The sequence below is a fragment of the Erythranthe guttata genome, chromosome 6 (genome assembly GCF_056151865.1).
Source record: "Erythranthe guttata isolate IM_541 chromosome 6, IM_541, whole genome shotgun sequence".
In the NCBI taxonomy this organism is placed as follows: Eukaryota; Viridiplantae; Streptophyta; class Magnoliopsida; order Lamiales; family Phrymaceae; genus Erythranthe; species Erythranthe guttata.
In genome coordinates this window covers 11,672,284-11,695,939 of record NC_142538.1, presented here as the reverse complement: position 1 = coordinate 11,695,939, position 23,656 = coordinate 11,672,284, and the positions used below count along the sequence as shown (strand labels likewise).

The window sequence follows — 23,656 nt, the reverse complement described above, 5'->3', positions numbered from 1 at the left end:
AAGGGTGGAGGTGTAAGAAAAAAAACATAGTTGAGAGGTAGATGTAATTATCCAAACAAAAGGGGTTTTTTTGTAAATTGACCATACCCCAGGAGGGTATTTGTAATTTACCCTATTTGTAATTGCTATGTGTAATGTTACAATTATGATTGGATGTTTATGTGGTTAAATTTTTTAGAACTCAATTTCTAACATTTTCTTTACATCCAGTAGGTGAATTATCAAAATACAACGCTCATTTCATAACCCCATTAAATAGCTCCATTAGAGTTGAAAGTATCTTGTTACTTCTCTCTCTCTCTCTCTTCTTTATGTTTGCTCTCGGTCCGTAAAAAAAATGAAATTTGGTCAAGAGACAAAATAGAAAGTTCAACAAAAAAATATTGGGTGAAACTACCATACGGTTATTTCTATGATACCAACGGCTTACGTCCAAAAATGAAAGATAAGTAAAGATATAAATGGAATAATTCAAGAAATTAGATTTTGAGCAAAACATCAATTGTCTCAACGAAACCATAACCACAAACCTGAATTTTATAGATATTGTATGGATCATCCCTAAACAAAAGTCCGCTAACAGATCAGAGTTATGCTTTAAATGAAAATCATGTCAATGAATTCGATCCAATCGGCGACCCCATCAGCGATGCACACAATGCCTAATTGCAAATAATGGTAATACAAACATACAAGTATGTATTCCGGATATCTATAAGAATAGCAAAGCGCGGTACATAATTTTCTGATCGCAAAAAAAAAAATAGTAAAAATCCTGTAGACATACAAAAGCCAGATTGCTAACAATAAGATTGATTATCCAAAAGCCCAAAAAAAAAAGGCAAAAATATACAAATAGAGCCTTCTACAACTCGTTGAAATGAATGGCACCGAGTTTCCAAACTAAGTAAGTAGTAGCAAACATGGCAGAGCTAATAAAGACAAAAGAAAAGACAACGACAATGACATCCATACCAGCAGATATGTTGATAGTCCAACCTTTTTCCGGCTTTCCTCTTTTGTTGTCGTCCAACATATTTGTAGGTGCTTCCGGAAGACTCGGGCGTCTTTTACCCTTGTCGGTTTCTCTTAGGGACTCCATTAGTTTGCTACCAAGCTCTGCTTTCGATGGCTTTGGATCCGTGTATCGGTTCAGTACCCTCGCTGCCCTAAGTCTCTCTCTTGCGGTTAACGGTCCTCTTTTCGGGGTCGAGTTTGATGTGTCCGATAATGCCCCTTCATTAGTCTCCTCAGGCGCAACTTCATCACTACTAGCTGGGATTAATAAAGCATTTCCGTCATCGGTTTCAATAGATTTAGAGTCATTATCAGTAGTCTCTATGGCAACATTATTATCAGCAGCAGCTAAAACGTAGAATCTTGATCTTTTCCGAATTGGTGCGGATTGTATTAATCCAAGTGGGGCCCACAGAGAAGTCGGAGTAGGGACCTTGACTAATAATATCCTATTATTAGCTCTCCTCACCTGCTGGTAGTTTACCTGCAACATCCACGCATATATATTATCCTCAAAACAAAGAAAATCAAAGTGTCGTTCAGATGAGTTTCGTTATATTCGAGTTAATGTTTATTCAGAATTCACTTGATAATAGTTAGTTACTAACCCTGGAATTGCGTGCGTCGTTTATGCCAAGTATATTATGAGTTCCACGAAGATTCAGTATTTCAGGCCAAGTATTTTCAGGCCAAGTATTACAGATGGTCTAAATCGAAAGGAATTGGTAGAAGAAATCTACAAGAATGCTCTATTATTCAATTCAGCCTAACTAAAACTAAAAGAAAATAAAAGTTTATGAAGACATTATTTAGCAATAGCAAGAGATTCTTCGGATACATGTCGTCAGTGGCTAACATTAAATATAAAATGAAACAGTGGATTGGTTAAAGGATTTAAAGAGAACTTGAATAAAGAATAAAGAATAATCTTCATATCTTGTAATTCCAAATAGTTACAACGATTTATGTGTACCCTTTTAGTATTATCATACATGTAATCTACCACCCTCATTAAAGCAATCGAATTACATCAAGTGCAAAAATAAATTTCCCTTGGAATTACTTACTAACTTTGTTGTCCTGGAGTTTTATGAACTCATTAAATCAAAGAGGACAACACCGCAAAACCGAACCATGATGAAAATATACCTAAAATTACGAGGTTGCTAATCCTGCAGAGACTCGTGTACTAAACCTAAAACTAACAACAAATACGATGGGCTACTCCGAGAGAGATTTTTCACTGCTCAAAGAAATATATTCTGAATGACTCAACCCGACCCGTATCATATTGAAAATAAAAATTGTAAAGCATAATACGGAGCATTCAAGAATGTTTAGGAGCCAGTCCACTCGCAAAATTAAAATTCGAGCTTTCTTTCAGGAATTTCTAATATCATATAAAGTTCAGTACCATATATATATATATATATATATCACGGATTCAAGGTCATCCGAAAACACACCACAGAGTTCAGATACCATACACACCCATATTTAATAAAAAATGAAATACTTATTCAAGTGCGAATAAAGAAATCATTCAATTTTAAGTAAAGAATAAAGAACAGCAACTTGAGTGGAGCAAGATAAATAAATAAAAAATCTAAAAAATTATATGCATCTAAAAGGGAACGAACAACTAAGATAAATCCTTAAGAAAATAAACAGAAAATTAAAATTAAGATACGGAGTGGAGGAAGAGTAGAGAAAAGAGACATACGGTGGGATTGAAGGAGATGACTGCATTCAAAGAAACAGCCATGAATGAGTTTGAAGATTGTGTTTTAAGGGCCAACCATCAAAATTCTTCTTTCCAAGAGAGAGAGAGAGAGAGTAATGGAACGGAAGTGAGAGAAAGTGTAAAAGAGGAGCTTGTGGAATTTGCGAATTGGAGGAAAAGGCTAACTCGCAAATGGATGGTGCAGACTAGTGCCAAATATGATCTCCTAAGATATTCATTTTATATCGTGTTTCCAAATGTTTACAATTTCTTTACCGATAAACCATAATACCATAAATAAATAATAAATCAATAAAAGGGATACAGGTGCCGTGATAAAATTTATTAGAACTACATGATAAGCTCATCTAAAGATTTGTTTAACATCTTTTATAAAATTTTATTCAAAAAATGCACCTTCACTCACAAATTCAAAATACGCCTAAGTAAATTTTAAACTGCATTTATCGTTTTATTTATTATGCATTTAATATTTTATATCTTCATCTAACATCTTTTTTTAATTTTTTTTTACAGAATATCGGGTTGTCTCTTTTTTTTTTTTTTCATTCTTCATTTTATCATTTTATACACTATTATAAAAACTTTTTTTTTCTACATAATAGTGAAAATTACAAAAAAAAAAAAAGACTGTTATTTTATTTTATTTTATTTTATGTCAATTTATATATTTTTCAATTTGTCTGTAGTACACTATGGTATACTACGGTGTACTTATATTATGGTATACTATGGTGTATTACGGTATACTATGATTTACTACCAAACCCAAGCCGCCAACAACTCTCAGCAATCGCCAACCCTAGCAGCCAACGCTCACAGCCGCGACGATCGTAGTCACCTACCAACTTTGGAAAAATCTAGATTATCATTTGAACCCAAACCAAGCAAAATCTCTTAAAAGATAAGAAAATCAGATGCAATTAATTCAAATATGCATTCAATAACATCCCAACCATAACCACAGCCCCCCTGTGGTGGCCGCCTCCACCACGACTCTCTCCACCGCCCTGCTCCAGCTTCCTCCATTGGCGCCGCCACCGGCATCCTTCGTGCTACTACTGGAGAAAAAGAGAGCGATAGAGAGATGAGAGAAATGAAGATAGAGAGAAAACAAGAGAGAGAGAGAAGAAAAATAAATCTGAATTGACAGATATGAATGTATAGGTTATAGGATTTAGGGTATAAGGGCAAGATAAAGATAAAAAAAATTAGGGAAGTTGCTCATATATTATTTCAAACCAAGGATTTAATTAAAAATTGCATTTGGACTTGTCATTTAGTTTAAATTATGTTTCGTTTGAGGGGCTCATAGCATATTATTTTTTATTTTTTATTTTTTATTTTTGGCCAAAAAAGATTTTATTATTCCATTCTTTGAACAAATGGGTCCTCGTTAAAACCTTGTAGGCCTACACAAGAAAAAAGAGTACCCCTACAATGGAATAAAAAATCGGAAGAAACACTTGATGGTCTATGGCAACATTTACAAAAATTACAATATAACCTAATCTATCCATTAATATGTACCGCTTAATCGAAGCACGGAGTTCACTACCAAATCTGATCTTCATACGATGTCCATGAGACAATTTGGCTAAATAATCTGCCGAGTCCGTAGTTGCCTTCCCTGAGCGTATGAAGCACTCGTCGATTCGCCGAAAGGTGCCGCCGTATACCCGGAATAACATAGTTTAAATCTCAAGCAACAACAAATCTTTGGTAAATCATATCCACCACAAGCTTGGCATTCGATACAATAATGATGTGATCGAAACCCATTTCCGTAGACATCTGCAAACCATCGACAATTGCTGAAGCTTCAGCCCAAATATGAGAACTAGGACCGTATAAATGAGAGAAACCATGAATGAAATGACCATCATGGGTTCGAAAGAGACGACCCCTGTTGAGCAGTTGGAAAAAAACATTGTCGAAATTATCTGTAAGCTTGAAAAGATATGCCCTTCAGCATTCTTTGATTACAAGGAATATTTTACCTATTCACTCAGCATAGGGCTCATCCAATATCCTTGGATGTATACGTTTGAGAGGTAAAATTTGTTTATGTCTTTAAAAAAAACCTAATTTGTCCTAACAAGGTATTCACAAGTTAATGAATTATCAATTTTACGTTTCTTCATTGATTAAAAAAAATGTGAAATTTGGGGTCGAGTTTAAGGATCTATTGTAGAGGCATATAGTATTGAGAAAGTTTCTACATTTTGCTCTTTATACTTTGAGCCTAATGTAGAGACAAAGTTGAATCAAGTTCTACGTAAGGATGACGGTGGTGAGGTAGATCCTAGGGGGCGTCTTTCCATTTTCACAAGCCCGGGAAGAGCATTTTGGCCTCAACAACCTATTCAGTTGTTCGAAGAAAATGAATTACGCGCAACTCATAGATATATATTGTTAAATTATGATGAACTCAACCCATTTGTCAAATAAGTGCTCAATTAAAAATATTTAAAAAAAAACATAATATTTAAATTATCATCTCATCATATTCTTCAAGCATTTGCTGTATATTTGATGATGAGACAAAATTAAATATTGACTGATAACGCACTTAGCTTATTATGTGATAAGAACTTTCCAAGGTGGTTGAAAATTTATGTAAGCTATGAAATTCAATTATTTATTTGCATACGATTTAATATATGTGATATGTTTGTTAATATTTATGTAATTTTAACAGGTAATGAATCAACAAAATAATGTTGATGAACACATTAAATTCATAGCTCAAGGGCCGAGTTGTTGGGTCAAATATCACAAAGGTTACTTTGTGAATGGGTATAAGTTTCACACAATGGACTATGGCCGTCATAAAGCAACAACAAATAGTAGTGTTTGTGTGTTAGGTAGCTCATGGAGTGAGAATGAGACGGATTATTATGGGCTCTTAGAAGAAGTGATTGTGTTGGACTACTATGGAACAACAAATAAGGTTGTTTTATTTAATTGTGAGTGGTTTTATATTTCCGATAGAATGGTTAAGGCCTACCCACGTTTTGGCGTAGTGGAAGTTAATAATACAAGGAAGTTGAACACAAATAATCCATTTTTATTGGCAAGTCAAGCTCAACAAATGCACTATACACGTTTTTCATCTTGAAATAAAGATAGACGTGAGAAAACACATTTAGTCCTCCATGACGAGTTGGATGACGATACAAATTTAGCACCAGAAAATTTGAAAATTCATTCGGACGTGGAAACTCATATACCAAATGAGGTGCATCACAATGAAGGACCTGCAACTGAAGGAGCATCAAATGATTATTCTGAGCCTCAATCTTCTACGGAACCTATTTGTTCGTCTAGACCACCAAATCAGGGCAGTCATTCACCTAATGATCCTCGCGTACGACCTTGGATAGAACGAGAAGGAAATGGGTGATATTTCTTGACTCTTCTCATTGTACATTCTCATTACTATAATTTGCATTGCTTGTGCATTTGTTTTTGCAAGTTTTTTTGTGTTGGACATCTTATACTATTTCTTGTTACAGTTTTGACTTCAGCTATCGGTTTGATGTCTTTGATGACTTTTGTGAGTGCTTTTATGTCTGTTTTGTTCCTTGACTCTACTGTATCTATTTACCCTGGTTGAGAATTTGCTCACAGAGAAGTTAGGGTAGGGACCTTGACTAATAATATCCTATTATTAGCTCTCCTCGCCTGCTGGTAGTAATTTACATGCAACATGCATGCATGCATTAATCATTAAAGCCAAAAAATAAATCAGATTGTCGCTCGGAATATTCGAGTTAATGTTTATTCAGAATGTTGGGGAATTTCACTGGATAATAGTTAGTTATTACTATTCCTGGAATTGCGTGTGTCGTTTAACGAAGATTCAGTATGTTAGGCCAAGTATCTAGATGGTATAAATCGAAAGGAATAACTGGAAGAAATCTACAAGAATGCTCAATTATTCAATTCAGACTAACTAAAACTAAGATGTTCTCTTAGATACTGTCATATAAAATAAATGTATATGAGAACATTATTTAGCAATAGCAAGAGATTCTTCGGATACATGTCGTCGGTTGCTAAAATTAAATAATAAATGAAACAGTAGTAGATTGGTTAAAGGATTTACCCCGACTCGTTGAGAATATATATACAAGAATTTTCTAGGCATTTCACATCTAAAAATATAAAATAATGTTCATATATTATAATTTCAAATAGTTTCAACGGTTTATGTGTGCCTCTTTAGTATTATCATACATGTAATGTAGCACCATAATCGAGCAATCGGATTACATCAAGCGCAAAAATAAATTTCCGTTGGCTAATTTTTCCATCAACATAGCGGAAAGCAGAGGTTGCTAATCCAAAACTAACAACAAATAAGATGTGCTGCTAGTCTGAGAGAATTCAAGAATATGGTCAGGAATTTCTAAAATAATATAAACTACAGTAGCATCACAGATTCAAGGTCAAAGTATAAGACTCAGACAAGGATTCAGATAGAATTTGACAGGTGGTTCCTTTTCTTACTATGCCTCGTTTGGTTGCCAAGATAACATTAGCCAAGATAAGACTAAATAATCTATTGAAACCCAATTATTGTATTGGACCTTGGAAGAACCAACAAAAAACATGCTTAGAAGGCCGGATAAGCCATGATAACGTAATCTTTGCGGGTCGACCCGACAAGTTATTGAGGATACCAAACATCAAACAAAGTCCAACTATTTAGTTAATCATGCATAATCTTTCCAACCAAACGAGGTCCTAAGGTAAAAGGGCAACAAAAAAATTATTGAGTGAATAGTTGGAAACCAAGTACAAATAAAGAAAGAGATACACATGTCAATTTTTTCATAAAGAATAAAGAACGGACAAAAATCACTTAGTTAGCAGACATCTAATCAGGGAGAACGAGTTCACAACAAACAACAACATATTCAACCATACCAAATTGAATATGCATCTTAAAAAAATCAACGAGTAACACGGATAATACTAAAGAAAATACACACAAAACACGGATTAACCGAGAAGAGAAAATTAAGATACCGAGTGGAGGCTATAAAAAAGACATACAGTGGGATTGAATGTGATGACAAAATTCAACGGAACAACCATTAGTGAATTGGGAGATTGTATTTGATTCAGTAAAATCAGTATCTTGGCCCGTTAAAGGATGGCCCAACAAGGGCCCAACAAGAAGACTCCCGCAAGGCACAACATAGATGCGAGAGGAGGACGGCCCCTCGCTGGCGAGGAGGAAGAGCTTAACTTCTCGCAAGCGAGAGGTCCGACATAGCCGCCTCGCATTTAATGCATGTCTCCTCATGTGTCAGGAATATCAGGGAACATATAGTCTTGGGAATATGTACCACACAACACTGTTCCTTAAAGAGACAAGTTAAGCTCAATTGAATCTTTGTTTGGAGTCCAGAATAATTGGATTAGACGGGCTAAATTGGAGTAAAATTCGAGTTCATATCCGGACTTTTTCTATAAATAGTAGAAGGTCAGATAAGCAAAGACACGCCTCCATAATAAAAAATAAATTGTTAATTAGCAAAAAGATCTTATATTAAAGAAACCTACTAATTTGGCCGTCGGAGTGCTAACTCCGGCATCAGCCCGATTTTTTTTTCCTGGTCTTATTCTGTAGAACCCGGTATGAAGGAAGAATTTGGTCAAAACAATATCAACGGATTCGGCTGAATCAAATGGCGCTGTCTGTGGGAACACTCTGAGTATAGGAACGTTGAGATAACCAAACCCCTTTTTTTTAAACTATTATCCTTTTCTTTTCCTTACTATACTACCCAAGATAAATCTAATAATGAATACCCCCGTGGAGAAAATTGGTCAACTTGGTCCATCAGATCCAGAAATTAGCCCAACGCCCTACCCTGATACACAGGGAGTTTATCTAGGAGGTACCTCCGTCCAGCGAGGAGATCTTTTACACACTCCAGATGCTTCAACAACCGGCCCTACGGTCTCTCTTACCATGGAATCACTCCAAGCCCTCCTGACGGCAGTAGCTCAAGGTGGATTATCGAGTAAAAGGAGAGAACAAGAGGGGCTACCGCCCACGAAGAGGCGTCTGAAGTACACAGGGTCAGAGGAAGATCCTCCTTTGGAGCAAGAGACACTAAATGTGGCTCTCGCTGCGACAGAACCGCAGGGTCATGCTCAGGTGAGGAGAAGCCCGTTCACAACGAAGATACTAAATGACGAGCTCCCTGGGTCGTTTCGACCAGTCACAAACGAATATTTGGGAACTACGGACCCCAACGAGCATATTTGCAGATTTAATAACACGTCTGACCTGCATCGCTTTTTGGATGGGGTAAAGTACAGAGTGTTCACTACGACTCTAGCGGGACCAACTCAACCATGGTTCAGCTAGCTCCGACTCTCCTCGATAGGTAGTTTTGAGCAGCTCGCCTCTGTATTTCTCGACCATTTCGCGAGCTCGAAGAAACAGAAGAGGAGCACCTTGACTCTATTCGCGGTCAAGCAGAGGGAGGGAGAACATCTACGAAGTTTCATCAAGTGTTTTATAACAGCTACATTAGAGGTACCAATAACTTCTGAAGAAGTTTTGATCAACGCCCTAGCGCAAGGGTTGCGAGTAGGAGATTTATTTACCTCTTTATCCAAACCCCCCCCCCTCTCGTTCAATGATCTATTGAAAAAGGCTGAGCGATACATGAACGCGGAGGAAGCATAGCAGAGCAAAGCCGCTGATGTGAAAGGAATTGATAGGAGGAAAGAAAGACAAGAAGAAAAAATCCAGAGACCCACCCCTTCGATCAGAAAAGAGGGGCCTGTGGAGAAGCGAGTAGGTCCCCGGTTTGAGAACTACGTGTCGCTTGTCGCACCTCCTGCCGAGAGCCTGATGGCTATCGAAAACCACCCGAAATTAAAATGGCCTCACACCTACTCCGAGATTCCCAAGAAAAACCCATCCACGGGAAGTTTCTGTTGTTTCCATAATGACTATGGTCATACCACAAATGAGTGTCAGCATCTAAGGGACGAGATAGAAAGACTAATTCGAGCGAAGAACCTACCTGAGTTCGTAAAGCCAGGACAGACTCCGGCGAGTGCACCGGCCCCACATGTCCGGCCCAATAGCAATTGTCCAGAGAACGGTCGGGAGCAGCCAAGCGAGAGGAATGACCATCCCCGGTGGGAGGTTTCATCCACATGATATATGGAGGACCTTCGGGAGGGGATTTGAACAGGGCCCGAAGAGCTCATCTGAGGCAGTTAAGGGAAACGGAGGAGCTCTTTGAAGAAGTAGAACCAGCTGATCTGGTGAGTCGCACGAATCTACAACTCCTCTATGAAATGGAATCACAGCTCGCCGAGGTACAAAGGGTGTCGCATGTTCCTCTCATCATGTTCGGAATACTAGATGAGGAGGGGATACAACATCCTCATACAGATTCCTTGGTGATCACGGCCATGGTAGCCAATTTTGACATTGCATGAATCCTAGTAGACACAGGAAGTTCTGCGGATGTCATTTACTGCAGCTGCTTCAAGCAGATGAATATGAATTTCGAACTGAAGTACGTAGAGACCAGCTTGATGGTGTTCTTGGGCAAGACGGTCCAAGCTATATGAGATGTTTGCCTCCCCATCTCGCTGGGGATGGAACCCGTGCGGGCTATCAGGTCAATAAAATTCCTAGTATTGGACGTCCCCTCTACTTACAATATGATACTTGGTCGGCCTTCCATGAATTTATTCCGAGCCGTGGTATCAACCTATCATATGAAACTAAATTTCCCAGTTGGAGATCAGATCGGGGAAGTGCGAGGAGATCAAGAGACAGCGAGGAGGTGCTATTATGACGCATTAAGACGAACTGGTAGAATAGATAGCATCAACATTGGGCGAGCCGACACGATGGAAAGACATGAGCCTCGCCCCGGGGTCGACCCTGAGAAGGAGGATAGTCATGTGCGGCCCATGGATGAGTTAATGACGGCGCAACTGTGCGAGAAGGATACTACTCGCACTACCAGAATTGGGAGAGACATGGATGCCACGATGGCAAAACAGTTGGTAGAATTCTTGCGACACAACCAGGATGTGTTTGCCTTCTCGCCAAATGATTTGGTCGGGATTGACAACCTATTGGCTGTTCACAAGTTGAATGTCAAGCCCGGGACCAGGCCGGTAAAACCCAAAAGAAGGCATTTTGGAGCTGAAAAAGATAGAATAATACATGAGGAAGTGCAAAAGTTGCTGAGTGCGGGTCAAATTCGCGAGATAAGATTTCCTACTTGGTTGTTCAATGATGTCTTAGTAAAAAAAAGGGTCGGTAAATGGAGGATGTGTATCGACTTTAGGGACCCGAACAAAGCATGTCCGAAAGATTATTACCCACTTCCTCGAATCGACCAGCTTGTAGATTCAACGCCAGGTTGTGAGATGCTGAGTATGATGGACGCATCCCAAGGCTATCATCAGATACCTCTAGATCGAGAGGATCACGCCAAAGTAAGCTTCATCATGTCGACATGCACCTACTGCTACACAGTGATGCCCTTTGGCTTGAAAAATGCGGGCGCAACTTATCAGCGATTGGTGGATCGGATGTTTCGAGCACAGTTAGGAAGAAGTTGGAGATATATGTGGATGACATGCTGGTAAAAAGTAAGGAAGCGAACACACATCTAAAAGATCTCCAAGAAACTTTTCGCACCTTACGACAGTACAGAATGAAGCTCAACCCAAATAAATGTGCCTTCGGAGTCAGGACAGGCAAGTTCCTCGGTTACATGGTTACTGAAAGAGGAGTGGAGGCGAACCCAAAGAAGGTGCCAGCCGTTATAGACATGAAGGCTCCGAGAAGCATTAAAGAAGTTCAAACGCTGGCGGGAAGGATCACGGCACTAAGCAAGTTTATATCAAGATCCGGGGAAACCAATTACCGCTTCTTCAAAATTCAGAGAAAGGATGCCAAGTTCACGTGGACCGAAGAATCAGAAGTCGCTTTTGCCCAACTGAAGACGCTTCTTTCTCGATTAACACTATTTGTGACACCCCCTAGTATTCATATAGCAACCCGAGAGGGTTTGCCATGCACGGAAGCTTTAAAGGTATTATTTAAGTAATTGGGTATGTGGGTAGACTCCAAGGGGTTTAGGGAATCGATTACACCTTAGTATTATTTTTTTTTTTTTTGAGAATTTAAAGACGGAGTCGGCTTCGGAAAAGGTTTCGGCGGGATGATTTAGTGGGATGGTGGAGCATACGTCTATTTACCCAATGATTTCGTAATATAGACTTTTAAGTGGTGTCACCTTGATAAAGCATAGAAAAAGGTTAAAGTCCATAATTAAAACTACATATTAATAAATGGACCATAGTTTAACAAAAAGGGGCCCACATTCGGAGAACTTAGTCTCCTTCACCACGGATAATAATACACATGAGCTACTATAGAAATCGTAATTGTCCTAAGGACAATGTACACAAAAGATAGTACTACAAGCATTATAAGTAGATCCTCCATACGAACCAAAAACCCGGAATCGGCCTCTCGAAACGTCGACTAGTCCAATCCGGTGGAGTGAGTAGTACTAGTACCTGCAAACGGAGAATATCTATATGAGCTAACAAAGCTCAGTAAGGTTATCGAAAGATACCGAGAATTTAAAATATAGTTATACTACATATACTATATAATAATAACACAAGCATCACAACAATTGACATAACTTACATTTAGAGTACATATAATTCCTTAGCTATAGAAACATAAGAATTCTTCTTTTTATCGGATCCGATGAGAAATCAACTCCTTTACTTAGAACACGAGAAATTTATTCTGAGCCCGTTTTGGTGGAATCAAACCACCCAACTGTAGTATCTATGGTTGGAATACCGGCCCCCCGTATCCTTTCTCGTCTTTTCTAAGTATTTCATTAATTCCCCAATTTATTTTATTTAATTACACAAATGGCACGGCTGAAGTACTTAGAATTTCGATTGAGTACATAAAGGTATAAATATTCCACAATAACCCATAAGAAATATAAAAGTCACAAAACATCACAAATATCAATCAAGTGACCATTAAACACATGTTTCACACAAACTTGGCTTTTATCGAAAAGCACATTAAAGCATACTTACCCCAAAATAATACTCAAAACATTCAAAACCAATCTTATTGCTAATTGATTCTAGGATTTAAGGGAAAACATGCTAGGGTAGGAGGTTTCGGTTATTCAGCACAACACCCCTGAACTTCTGAAAATTACAGTTCTGCCCTCCAAAGTTTAAAACTCACACATGCAATATGATCTAAAGTTCAAAATTCATAATTTCACAAAATCAACCCTTGACTTAACTGAAATTCAATTTTAATGCAGAAAACTCAGTTAGAATGATTTGATGCCGAATTTCCAGAAATTACATAACTCACCCTAGATTCTCTAGATCTATACATGCAAGACCTCTAGAAATTCACAAGTTCCATTTTCTGGTAAAACCCCTTTAAAACTGAATATTTTCCTTTTACTAAATGCTGGAAAACAGACCTGGAATTCTAATTGGACCCATTTTCTCGAAAATTACAGATTTACCCCAAAACTCTTTCCAATAACACATACAACAACACTATAATTTCAAAATCCACTTTTCATGAAAAATCCCCAAAAATCCGAAATCTTTATTCAAAATATGCAGAAAACGAAGTTAAAAATTTAATTTATGCAACAACTTTGAAAATTCCATTTTCCACCCCAAAACTTTTAGATCCATACATGCAAGGCCACTAGAAGTTCAAAAATTACTCTTTTCTTAAAAATTTCCCTAAATCTGAAATTTCAGTTCAATAAATGCTAAAAATCATTTTTGAAAACTTATATGAATCTGACTTCTCACAAATTGCAGATCTGGCCCGAAAATATGCCGATTTATACATGCAACCCCAAAACTTTTTCAAATTCAATTTCTTCACAATTTTCGAAATAACTGAAAATTCTTTGAAGGTAATCAACTCAAATCTACCATTTAAGACCTCTGATCATACATGCAATAACATAAATCATATGAACCAACAAAAAGGAACAAATAAATGCAAGAATCAACACAAACAAGAATTAGGGGTGTCTTTTAATTAATTTCGAAATTTTATCCTTAATACTTGATACCTCCATTTGCAGCAAGGATTTCGATTCCTTACCTTAAAAAAACAGAAAGGAAAAAGGCTAGATGAAAAGGGGAAGGTTCTTGGGAGCCTTCAAAGAAAAACCGAAAGTTAGAGGGGGAAAAACGAAGAAGAAAGAAGAGGTGGAAGAACTTGGAATGGCGGATTCTTACCTTCTTCAAGCTTGCAAATCCAGCCAAGCTACCTTAATGTGGAAAGACACCGTATAGATTTCTAGGTGGGAAGTGTTTTCATTTGTGAAGGGGCACCATGTATTTATAGTGTTCTTGGAGAATTCAAGGGCAAGGGTGAGATAGGGAATTCTCATTTTTGGTTTGGGGAATATCTTGCTGAATCGGGGGGTGGTTCGAGCTTGGAGGAGCTGCTATCAATGGTGGTTTCGGAGGAAAGAACAAGGGAGAAGAAGAGGGGCTTGGTGCAGCCGAAATGAGGGGGAGGGAGAGACTCTTGACCTTCTTATGGAGCATGCTAGAGGTGGAGTGTAGGAATGGTTTAGTAGGGGTTAGGCTAGGCTTTAGGATAATCATTTACTTAATTTCAAATTATTTAATAATCCACCCCTAATTACACACACACACATACACGGCACACACATACATATATATATATATATATATATATATATATATTATATATTATGATAATTCCTAATATGCATGCATAATTACCGAAACACATAGGCACATAAGGTCACGTAATAAATTTGATATCTAATAATTCGGATATCAATAATTCACGTATAGCCCTAAGTTTTTGGAAAATCTAGCATTTACGTGACTAGAGGTTTTATTATCGTGTTTTGAACACGTGGGGTGTTACAATCTTCCCCCCTTTAAAATTTTGTCCCCAAAATTTGTTACCTGTCCCGAATAATTCGGGATAGAGACTCCTCATTTCTGATTCGCGTTCCCATGTAGCTTCTTCGGGTGTGTGGTTGTGCCACTGCACTTTGACTAGGTGAATCTCGCGGTTTCGGAGTGTCTTGGTTTTGGAGTCGAGAATTCGGAGGGGTTTTTCTTCGTAGGAAAGGTTCGGATTTAGCTCAATAGGTTCGGCCTTGAGAACGTGTTCGGGGCTAGGAATGTATTTGCGAAGCATGGAGACGTGGAATACGTTATGGATTCGGGATAGGTTAGGCGGAAGTGCTAGACGGTAAGCGCGACTGCCTATCCTTTCGAGTATTTCGAACGGTCCGATATATCGCGGAGATAGTTTGCCTCGGTTTCCGAATCGCAAAATCCCTTTAAAAGGGGCTACTTTTAGGAATACTAAACTTCCGACTTCGAATTCCAAATCTCGCCTCCTATTATTAGCGTAGCTTTGTTGTCGGTTTTGTGCGACTCGCATGTTTTCTCGGATGTCTCGAACTAGATTCACCGTTTGTTGAACTAAATTGGGTCCAAGAAGTTTTCTCTCTCCAACTTCATCCCAATAAAGGGGAGATCGGCACTTTCGTCCATAAAGTGCTTCGTAGGGCGCCATTCCGATTGATGTTTGGAAGCTATTATTATACGCAAATTCGATCAACGGTAGTCGAGATTCCCAGTTGCCTCCAAAGTCGAGTATACAGGCTCGAAGTAGGTCCTCTAGGGTTTTAATCGTGCGTTCCGACTGGCCATCAGTTTGGGGATGAAAGGCTGTGTTGAATGATAACTTGGTTCCAAGAGTTCCGTGCAAACTTTTCCAGAACTTTGAGGTGAACCGTGGGTCTCGATCCGAAATAATAGCCGTCGGAATTCCATGGAGTCGGACGATTTCTCGCATATAGAGTTCTGCGAGTCTATCTAAGCTAAACGTCTTGCGGATTGGAAGAAAATGGGCTGATTTGGTTAGCCGATCGATGATTACCCAAATCGAGTCGGAACCGTGCCGGGTCCTTGGGAATCCTTGAACAAAGTCCATCGTTATCACTTCCCATTTCCATTCGGGAATTTGGTTCGATTGAAGTAATCCTCCGGGTCGTTGGTGTTCAGTCTTGATTTGTTGGCAGGTGAGACATTGGGCAACGAATCGAGCTATATCGCTTTTCATTCTCGGCCACCAATATAGTTTCTTCAGGTCTTGGTACATTTTGGTTGATCCGGGGTGACATGTATATGTGGTCTGATGTGCCTCTGCTAATATGAGCCGTTTAATTTCGGCATCGTCGGGAATGCAAGTGCGGTTTTGGAATAGGAGAAATCCGTCTTTGGAAATTCGGAAATTAGGGTTTGCTTCGGGATTTGTGCGAATTTTCTGAAGTTGGGGGTCCTGATCTTGAGCTGTCCTCACGCGGTTTCGGAAATCTGATTCAACTACTAGGGCGTTTATTGATTTCCGGCTAAGAGCATCTGCTACGACATTCGCCTTCCCGGGGTGATATAGAAATTCGCAGTCATAGTCTTTAACCAGATCGAGCCATCTTCGCTGCCTCATGTTTAATTCCTTCTGTGTGAAGAAATACTTCAGGCTTTTGTGGTCGGTGTAAACGGTGCACTTATCGCCGTATAGGTAGTGACGCCAGATTTTAAGTGCAAAGACTACTGCTGCGAGCTCCAGATCGTGAGTTGGGTAATTTTTCTCGTATTCCTTGAGCTGCCGGGACACGTAAGCTATCACTTTTCCGTTTTGCATAAGTACAGCACCTAGTCCGAGTTTGGATGCGTCGCTATAGATCACAAATCCTCCGGATCCTTCTGGTAGTGAAAGAATCGGAGCGGTGGTTAAACGCTTCTTTAGTTCTTGGAAGCTAGCCTCGCGGTCTGGGGTCCATCGGTAAGTGACTCCTTTTTTCGTGAGTTGAGTGAGGGGCGATGCGATTTTCGAAAAATCTTGAACGAATTTGCGATAGTATCCGGCTAAACCAAGGAAACTCCGTATTTCCTTTACGTTCTTTGGGGTTGGCCATGTTGAGATTGCTTCTATTTTGCTGGGGTCGACAGAAAGTCCTTCGGCGGAGATGATGTGGCCAAGAAAAGTGACTCGGGGTAGCCAAAATTCACATTTACTGAACTTGGCGTAGAGTTGATGATCTCGGAGTGTTTGAAGTACTATTCGTAATTGGGAGGCATGTTCTTCTTGGGTCTTGGAGTATATAAGGATATCATCGATAAAGACGATGACAAACTTGTCGAGGTACTGATGAAAAACTCGATTCATAAGGTCCATGAAAGCGGCTGGTGCGTTGGTTAACCCAAACGGCATTACTATGAATTCATAATGGCCGTATCGTGTTCGGAAGGCAGTCTTTGGAATATCGGTGTCTTTGATCTTAAGCTGGTGGTATCCTGACCGAAGGTCGATTTTGGAGAAGACGGACGACCCTTGGAGTTGGTCAAATAGATCGTCGTGCGGGGTAGCGGATATTTATTCTTTATGGTCACCTTATTCAACTCTCGATAGTCGATGCAAAGGCGGAAAGATCCGTCTTTCTTCTTAACGAATAGTACCGGGGCTCCCCATGGGGAGTGACTGGGGCGGATGTAACCCTTATCAAGTAACTCTTGAACTTGATTCTTCAATTCTTTGAGTTCCACCGGAGCCATGCGGTACGGAGCCTTTGAGATTGGTTCTGTTCCCGGAATAAGATGAATTTCGAATTCGATTTCGCGATCGGGCGGTAGCCCGGGTAGGTCATCGGGGAAAACGTCGGGAAATTCTTGGACAACGGGAAGTTCGGACATCACCGGTTGAGGTTTTGAGCTAGTCTCCAGAAGGTCGACTAGGTAGCCGATATGTCCTTTGTTGATGAGTTTGGTGGCTTTGATTGCGGATATTATGGGAATTAGAATCTCGGCGTCGCTTTGAAATTCCAGTAGGGTGTGATTTGGAAGAGAAAAGCTTACGGTCTTTAGGGCGCAGTTGATTTGGGCCTTGAATTTGGTCAACCAATCCATTATGAGGTCAAAGTTTTCGATTGCTAGTACGATGAGATCGAACCTCATGGGTTGAGATTTAATTTGAATGGGGCAATCCTTCACTATTTTGTCGGTGATCATTTCTTCGCCCGAGGGCATAGAGATGCGATATTCGTGGCTTACTCGAGTTGGTACTAATCCAAGACGTATGCACACATTGGTGGAAATAAAGGAGTGTGTAGAACCAGAATCAATCAAAGCATACACGGGTTCTCCAAGAATAATGACGGTACCTGCGATCATCGTCGGATCTTGACGTACTTGCTCTCGGGTCATGGCAAACGCGCGGCCGGGGACTCGAGTTTGAGCGCTGGGGCAGTCTCTCGCCTTATGGCCTGGCTTTTTGCATCGAAAACACAATTCGGTGTCCTTTACGCAGATTCCAAAGTGAGCCTTTCCGCAGTTTGAGCAAGTTGGCTTGGTCGTTGGTGTTACCGGTCTAGGGTTTGGACTCTGGACCTTCTTTCCTTTGAATTTATGATTCCCAAAGTTGGCCTTCTTCCATGGTCGTAGTGTGGGTGGTTGGGATCGCTTCCCTTGCTGAATTTCATTTTCGTCTTGAGCAGCCGTCAGTGCCTTGTCCACCATTTGGCGAAAGGTAGTGGCATCGGACATGCGGATGTCCCTTCGAATTTCGGGTTGTAAACCCCTTGTGAAGTGATTTTTCTTTTCCTCAACGTCCTTGGCGATGAATGGGGCGTACAGGCATCCTCGCTCGAATAACCGAACGTATTCGGTCATGGTAAGATCCCCTTGGCGGAGCTCCAAGAATTCCTTGAGTTTGTTGGCCCGGACGTCCTTGGAAAAGTATTTCTCGAAGAACTGAACCTTGAATGCTTCCAATGACAAGTTCTCGAGTTCAATACCTTCCTTAGCTCCTTCCCACCAGTTCCGGGCTTCGTTGCGAAGTAGAAAGAGGGCACAGTGCACTCGTTCACGGTCATCCATTTGCATGTAATCAAAGATCACCTCCAAGGATTTGATCCACTCTTCGGCTACGACCGGGTCGGGATCACCGTGGAACTCGGAGGGCTTCATACGGAGGAAACGTTCGTATAGGCTTTGGGGATTTGGCTGAGGCGTAGGTGGGGTGCGTTGGCTTTGAAGGAGTTGTTGGATCTGGTCGTGATGATTTTGCGCTTGTTCGCGGATGAGGTTTGATAGACCGAGAATAATGTTAGCGGTGTCCGGGAGATTATTGGCGGTGGCGGTGTTCCGAGATGGTCTTCCTGCCATGTCTTAATGTGTGTTGCGAAAATTTTAGATCAATAATAAAAAAAAATGAAACATAAGTAAGCACATATTTACCGGACCGACTGAGTCTTTCTCGCTTCGAGGTTTCCGAATTCCGGTTCGATGCTCGTATAAAGTTTCTACAAATTTTGCTCTGATACCATGTCTGTGACACCCCCTAGTATTCATATAGCTAGGGGTGGGTTTTTTTTACCAAATTGCCCTACCAACCCGTTGCCCTACCGAACCGTACCGATTCTCTACCGAAGTATTACCGTACCCTACCGTACCATACCGAAATATTTTGGTAGGGCAACGGCACTTCACATTATTAAAATGGTAATGCCCTACCGTACCGAAATATTATTAATAAATAAAATTTTATTTTAATAATTCATTTATTATATATAATTGATGTTAAAAGTTTTTATGTTATAATTTTATTTAAGAAATATTTTACATTAGGTAAATTTAGAACATATATTTAGGACACTTATATTTTAAAAATTAGTTTTGTACGTTTTAAACATGTATACCTTGAATTGCTTTGAAAAAAATGATATTTAATTTAGACTTAAATAATAGATAATATAAATTGGTAATTACCAATACCATACCGTACCGTACCGAACTTTTGGTATACCGAAATCGGTATACCGAAGTTTTTGGTAGGGCAATGGTAATGGATTTCATAATACCGAAATTTCGGTATTGGTAGTGATTCGAGGGGTTTGGTACGGTTGCCCTACCAAACCCACCCCTACATATAGCAACCCGAGAGGGTTTGCCATGCACGGAAGCTTTAAAGGTATTATTTAAGTAATTGGGTATGTGGGTAGACTCCAAGGGGTTTAGGGAATCGATTACACCTTAGTATTATTTTTTTTTTTTTTGAGAATTTAAAGACGGAGTCGGCTTCGGAAAAGGTTTCGGCGGGATGATTTAGTGGGATGGTGGAGCATACGTCTATTTACCCAATGATTTCGTAATATAGACTTTTAAGTGGTGTCACCTTGATAAAGCATAGAAAAAGGTTAAAGTCCATAATTAAAACTACATATTAATAAATGGACCATAGTTTAACAAAAAGGGGCCCACATTCGGAGAACTTAGTCTCCTTCACCACGGATAATAATACACATGAGCTACTATAGAAATCGTAATTGTCCTAAGGACAATGTACACAAAAGATAGTACTACAAGCATTATAAGTAGATCCTCCATACGAACCAAAAACCCGGAATCGGCCTCTCGAAACGTCGACTAGTCCAATCCGGTGGAGTGAGTAGTACTAGTACCTGCAAACGGAGAATATCTATATGAGCTAACAAAGCTCAGTAAGGTTATCGAAAGATACCGAGAATTTAAAATATAGTTATACTACATATACTATATAATAATAACACAAGCATCACAACAATTGACATAACTTACATTTAGAGTACATATAATTCCTTAGCTATAGAAACATAAGAATTCTTCTTTTTATCGGATCCGATGAGAAATCAACTCCTTTACTTAGAACACGAGAAATTTATTCTGAGCCCGTTTTGGTGGAATCAAACCACCCAACTGTAGTATCTATGGTTGGAATACCGGCCCCCCGTATCCTTTCTCGTCTTTTCTAAGTATTTCATTAATTCCCCAATTTATTTTATTTAATTACACAAATGGCACGGCTGAAGTACTTAGAATTTCGATTGAGTACATAAAGGTATAAATATTCCACAATAACCCATAAGAAATATAAAAGTCACAAAACATCACAAATATCAATCAAGTGACCATTAAACACATGTTTCACACAAACTTGGCTTTTATCGAAAAGCACATTAAAGCATACTTACCCCAAAATAATACTCAAAACATTCAAAACCAATCTTATTGCTAATTGATTCTAGGATTTAAGGGAAAACATGCTAGGGTAGGAGGTTTCGGTTATTCAGCACAACACCCCTGAACTTCTGAAAATTACAGTTCTGCCCTCCAAAGTTTAAAACTCACACATGCAATATGATCTAAAGTTCAAAATTCATAATTTCACAAAATCAACCCTTGACTTAACTGAAATTCAATTTTAATGCAGAAAACTCAGTTAGAATGATTTGATGCCGAATTTCCAGAAATTACATAACTCACCCTAGATTCTCTAGATCTATACATGCAAGACCTCTAGAAATTCACAAGTTCCATTTTCTGGTAAAACCCCTTTAAAACTGAATATTTTCCTTTTACTAAATGCTGGAAAACAGACCTGGAATTCTAATTGGACCCATTTTCTCGAAAATTACAGATTTACCCCAAAACTCTTTCCAATAACACATACAACAACACTATAATTTCAAAATCCACTTTTCATGAAAAATCCCCAAAAATCCGAAATCTTTATTCAAAATATGCAGAAAACGAAGTTAAAAATTTAATTTATGCAACAACTTTGAAAATTCCATTTTCCACCCCAAAACTTTTAGATCCATACATGCAAGGCCACTAGAAGTTCAAAAATTACTCTTTTCTTAAAAATTTCCCTAAATCTGAAATTTCAGTTCAATAAATGCTAAAAATCATTTTTGAAAACTTATATGAATCTGACTTCTCACAAATTGCAGATCTGGCCCGAAAATATGCCGATTTATACATGCAACCCCAAAACTTTTTCAAATTCAATTTCTTCACAATTTTCGAAATAACTGAAAATTCTTTGAAGGTAATCAACTCAAATCTACCATTTAAGACCTCTGATCATACATGCAATAACATAAATCATATGAACCAACAAAAAGGAACAAATAAATGCAAGAATCAACACAAACAAGAATTAGGGGTGTCTTTTAATTAATTTCGAAATTTTATCCTTAATACTTGATACCTCCATTTGCAGCAAGGATTTCGATTCCTTACCTTAAAAAAACAGAAAGGAAAAAGGCTAGATGAAAAGGGGAAGGTTCTTGGGAGCCTTCAAAGAAAAACCGAAAGTTAGAGGGGGAAAAACGAAGAAGAAAGAAGAGGTGGAAGAACTTGGAATGGCGGATTCTTACCTTCTTCAAGCTTGCAAATCCAGCCAAGCTACCTTAATGTGGAAAGACACCGTATAGATTTCTAGGTGGGAAGTGTTTTCATTTGTGAAGGGGCACCATGTATTTATAGTGTTCTTGGAGAATTCAAGGGCAAGGGTGAGATAGGGAATTCTCATTTTTGGTTTGGGGAATATCTTGCTGAATCGGGGGGTGGTTCGAGCTTGGAGGAGCTGCTATCAATGGTGGTTTCGGAGGAAAGAACAAGGGAGAAGAAGAGGGGCTTGGTGCAGCCGAAATGAGGGGGAGGGAGAGACTCTTGACCTTCTTATGGAGCATGCTAGAGGTGGAGTGTAGGAATGGTTTAGTAGGGGTTAGGCTAGGCTTTAGGATAATCATTTACTTAATTTCAAATTATTTAATAATCCACCCCTAATTACACACACACACATACACGGCACACACATACATATATATATATATATATTATATATTATGATAATTCCTAATATGCATGCATAATTACCGAAACACATAGGCACATAAGGTCACGTAATAAATTTGATATCTAATAATTCGGATATCAATAATTCACGTATAGCCCTAAGTTTTTGGAAAATCTAGCATTTACGTGACTAGAGGTTTTATTATCGTGTTTTGAACACGTGGGGTGTTACACTATTAACCAAACCGAATGCAGGAGAAAAGTTGTATGTGCATTTATCCGTGGGCGAATATTCAGTGAGCTCGGCTCATCCGAGAGGAGAAAGGAAAGCAAAGTCCAATATATTATGCGAGCAGACTTTTGCGTTGACCTGAAGAGCGATATACCAAAATCGAGAAAATCGGTCTGGCACTGGTAACCACGGCAAGAAAACTACGGCCTTATTTCCTCTCGCACACAGGTATAGTCCGAACTAATCATCCTACGAGCCGCGGTTAGCGATTTAAGGGCAGGCTCTGGCAGATTTCCTACAAGAAACCACGAGAATCAATGAAAAGGCAGAATGGAGACTATTCACTGATGGCTCATCCAACTCGATGGGGAGTGGAGCGAGTGGTACTGCAAAAAAAGGCGAGTGCGAGGGAGTAGAATATGCAATTAAATTGCTCTTTCGAGCTTCCAAGACGAAGTAGAATATGAGGTAGTAATACATGGTATGAAATTGGCTGCATTAGCAGGTGCCAGAAAAGTGACCATCTTCTCGGATTCTCAGTTAGTAGTCCAGCAAATAAAAGGCGAGTTCGAAATTAAAAGCGGTAGGATGAATAGCTATTGCGAGGTAGTGCGAGTCCTTATTTAGGAATTCGAAAAAATCGACCTGACCCAAATTCCGAGAGAGGAGAATGCAAGAGCGGACTTCCTCGCAAAAATAGGAAGCATGGACATAGGCTGTGAGTCACGGAAAGTGCAAATAATCATAGGAGAGCTATCCTTGAGCGGTGGACACCAAATCTTGGGGATGATGGAGACCCAAGACTGGTGCACGGAAATAAAGAATTATTTGCTAGGTAAAAATCAGGAGAGCTCACGAGATAGGGCAAGGTTGAGCCAGCGAGCAAGACATTTTTG

At 39.3% G+C, this 23,656-nt stretch overlaps 2 protein-coding genes across 2 annotated transcripts; both read right to left on the bottom strand.

Moving 5' to 3' along the window:
• Positions 1 to 679: 679 nt before the first annotated feature.
• On the bottom strand, positions 680 to 2,958 carry LOC105951152 (uncharacterized). Its single transcript, XM_012974540.2, has 2 exons — positions 2,741 to 2,958; positions 680 to 1,501 (listed from the first exon to the last, which is right to left on the bottom strand). The coding sequence occupies exons 1-2, from the start codon at positions 2,780 to 2,782 to the stop codon at positions 866 to 868; spliced, it is 678 nt and encodes a 225-aa protein (XP_012829994.2). The 5' UTR covers positions 2,783 to 2,958; the 3' UTR covers positions 680 to 865.
• A 14,682-nt stretch (positions 2,959 to 17,640) lies between these two features.
• Positions 17,641 to 19,072, bottom strand: LOC148770157 (uncharacterized). Its single transcript, XM_088819014.1, has 2 exons — positions 17,765 to 19,072; positions 17,641 to 17,679 (listed from the first exon to the last, which is right to left on the bottom strand). Exons 1-2 carry the CDS (start codon positions 19,070 to 19,072, stop codon positions 17,641 to 17,643), a joined length of 1,347 nt encoding a protein of 448 aa, XP_088675140.1.
• Positions 19,073 to 23,656: the final 4,584 nt, after the last annotated feature.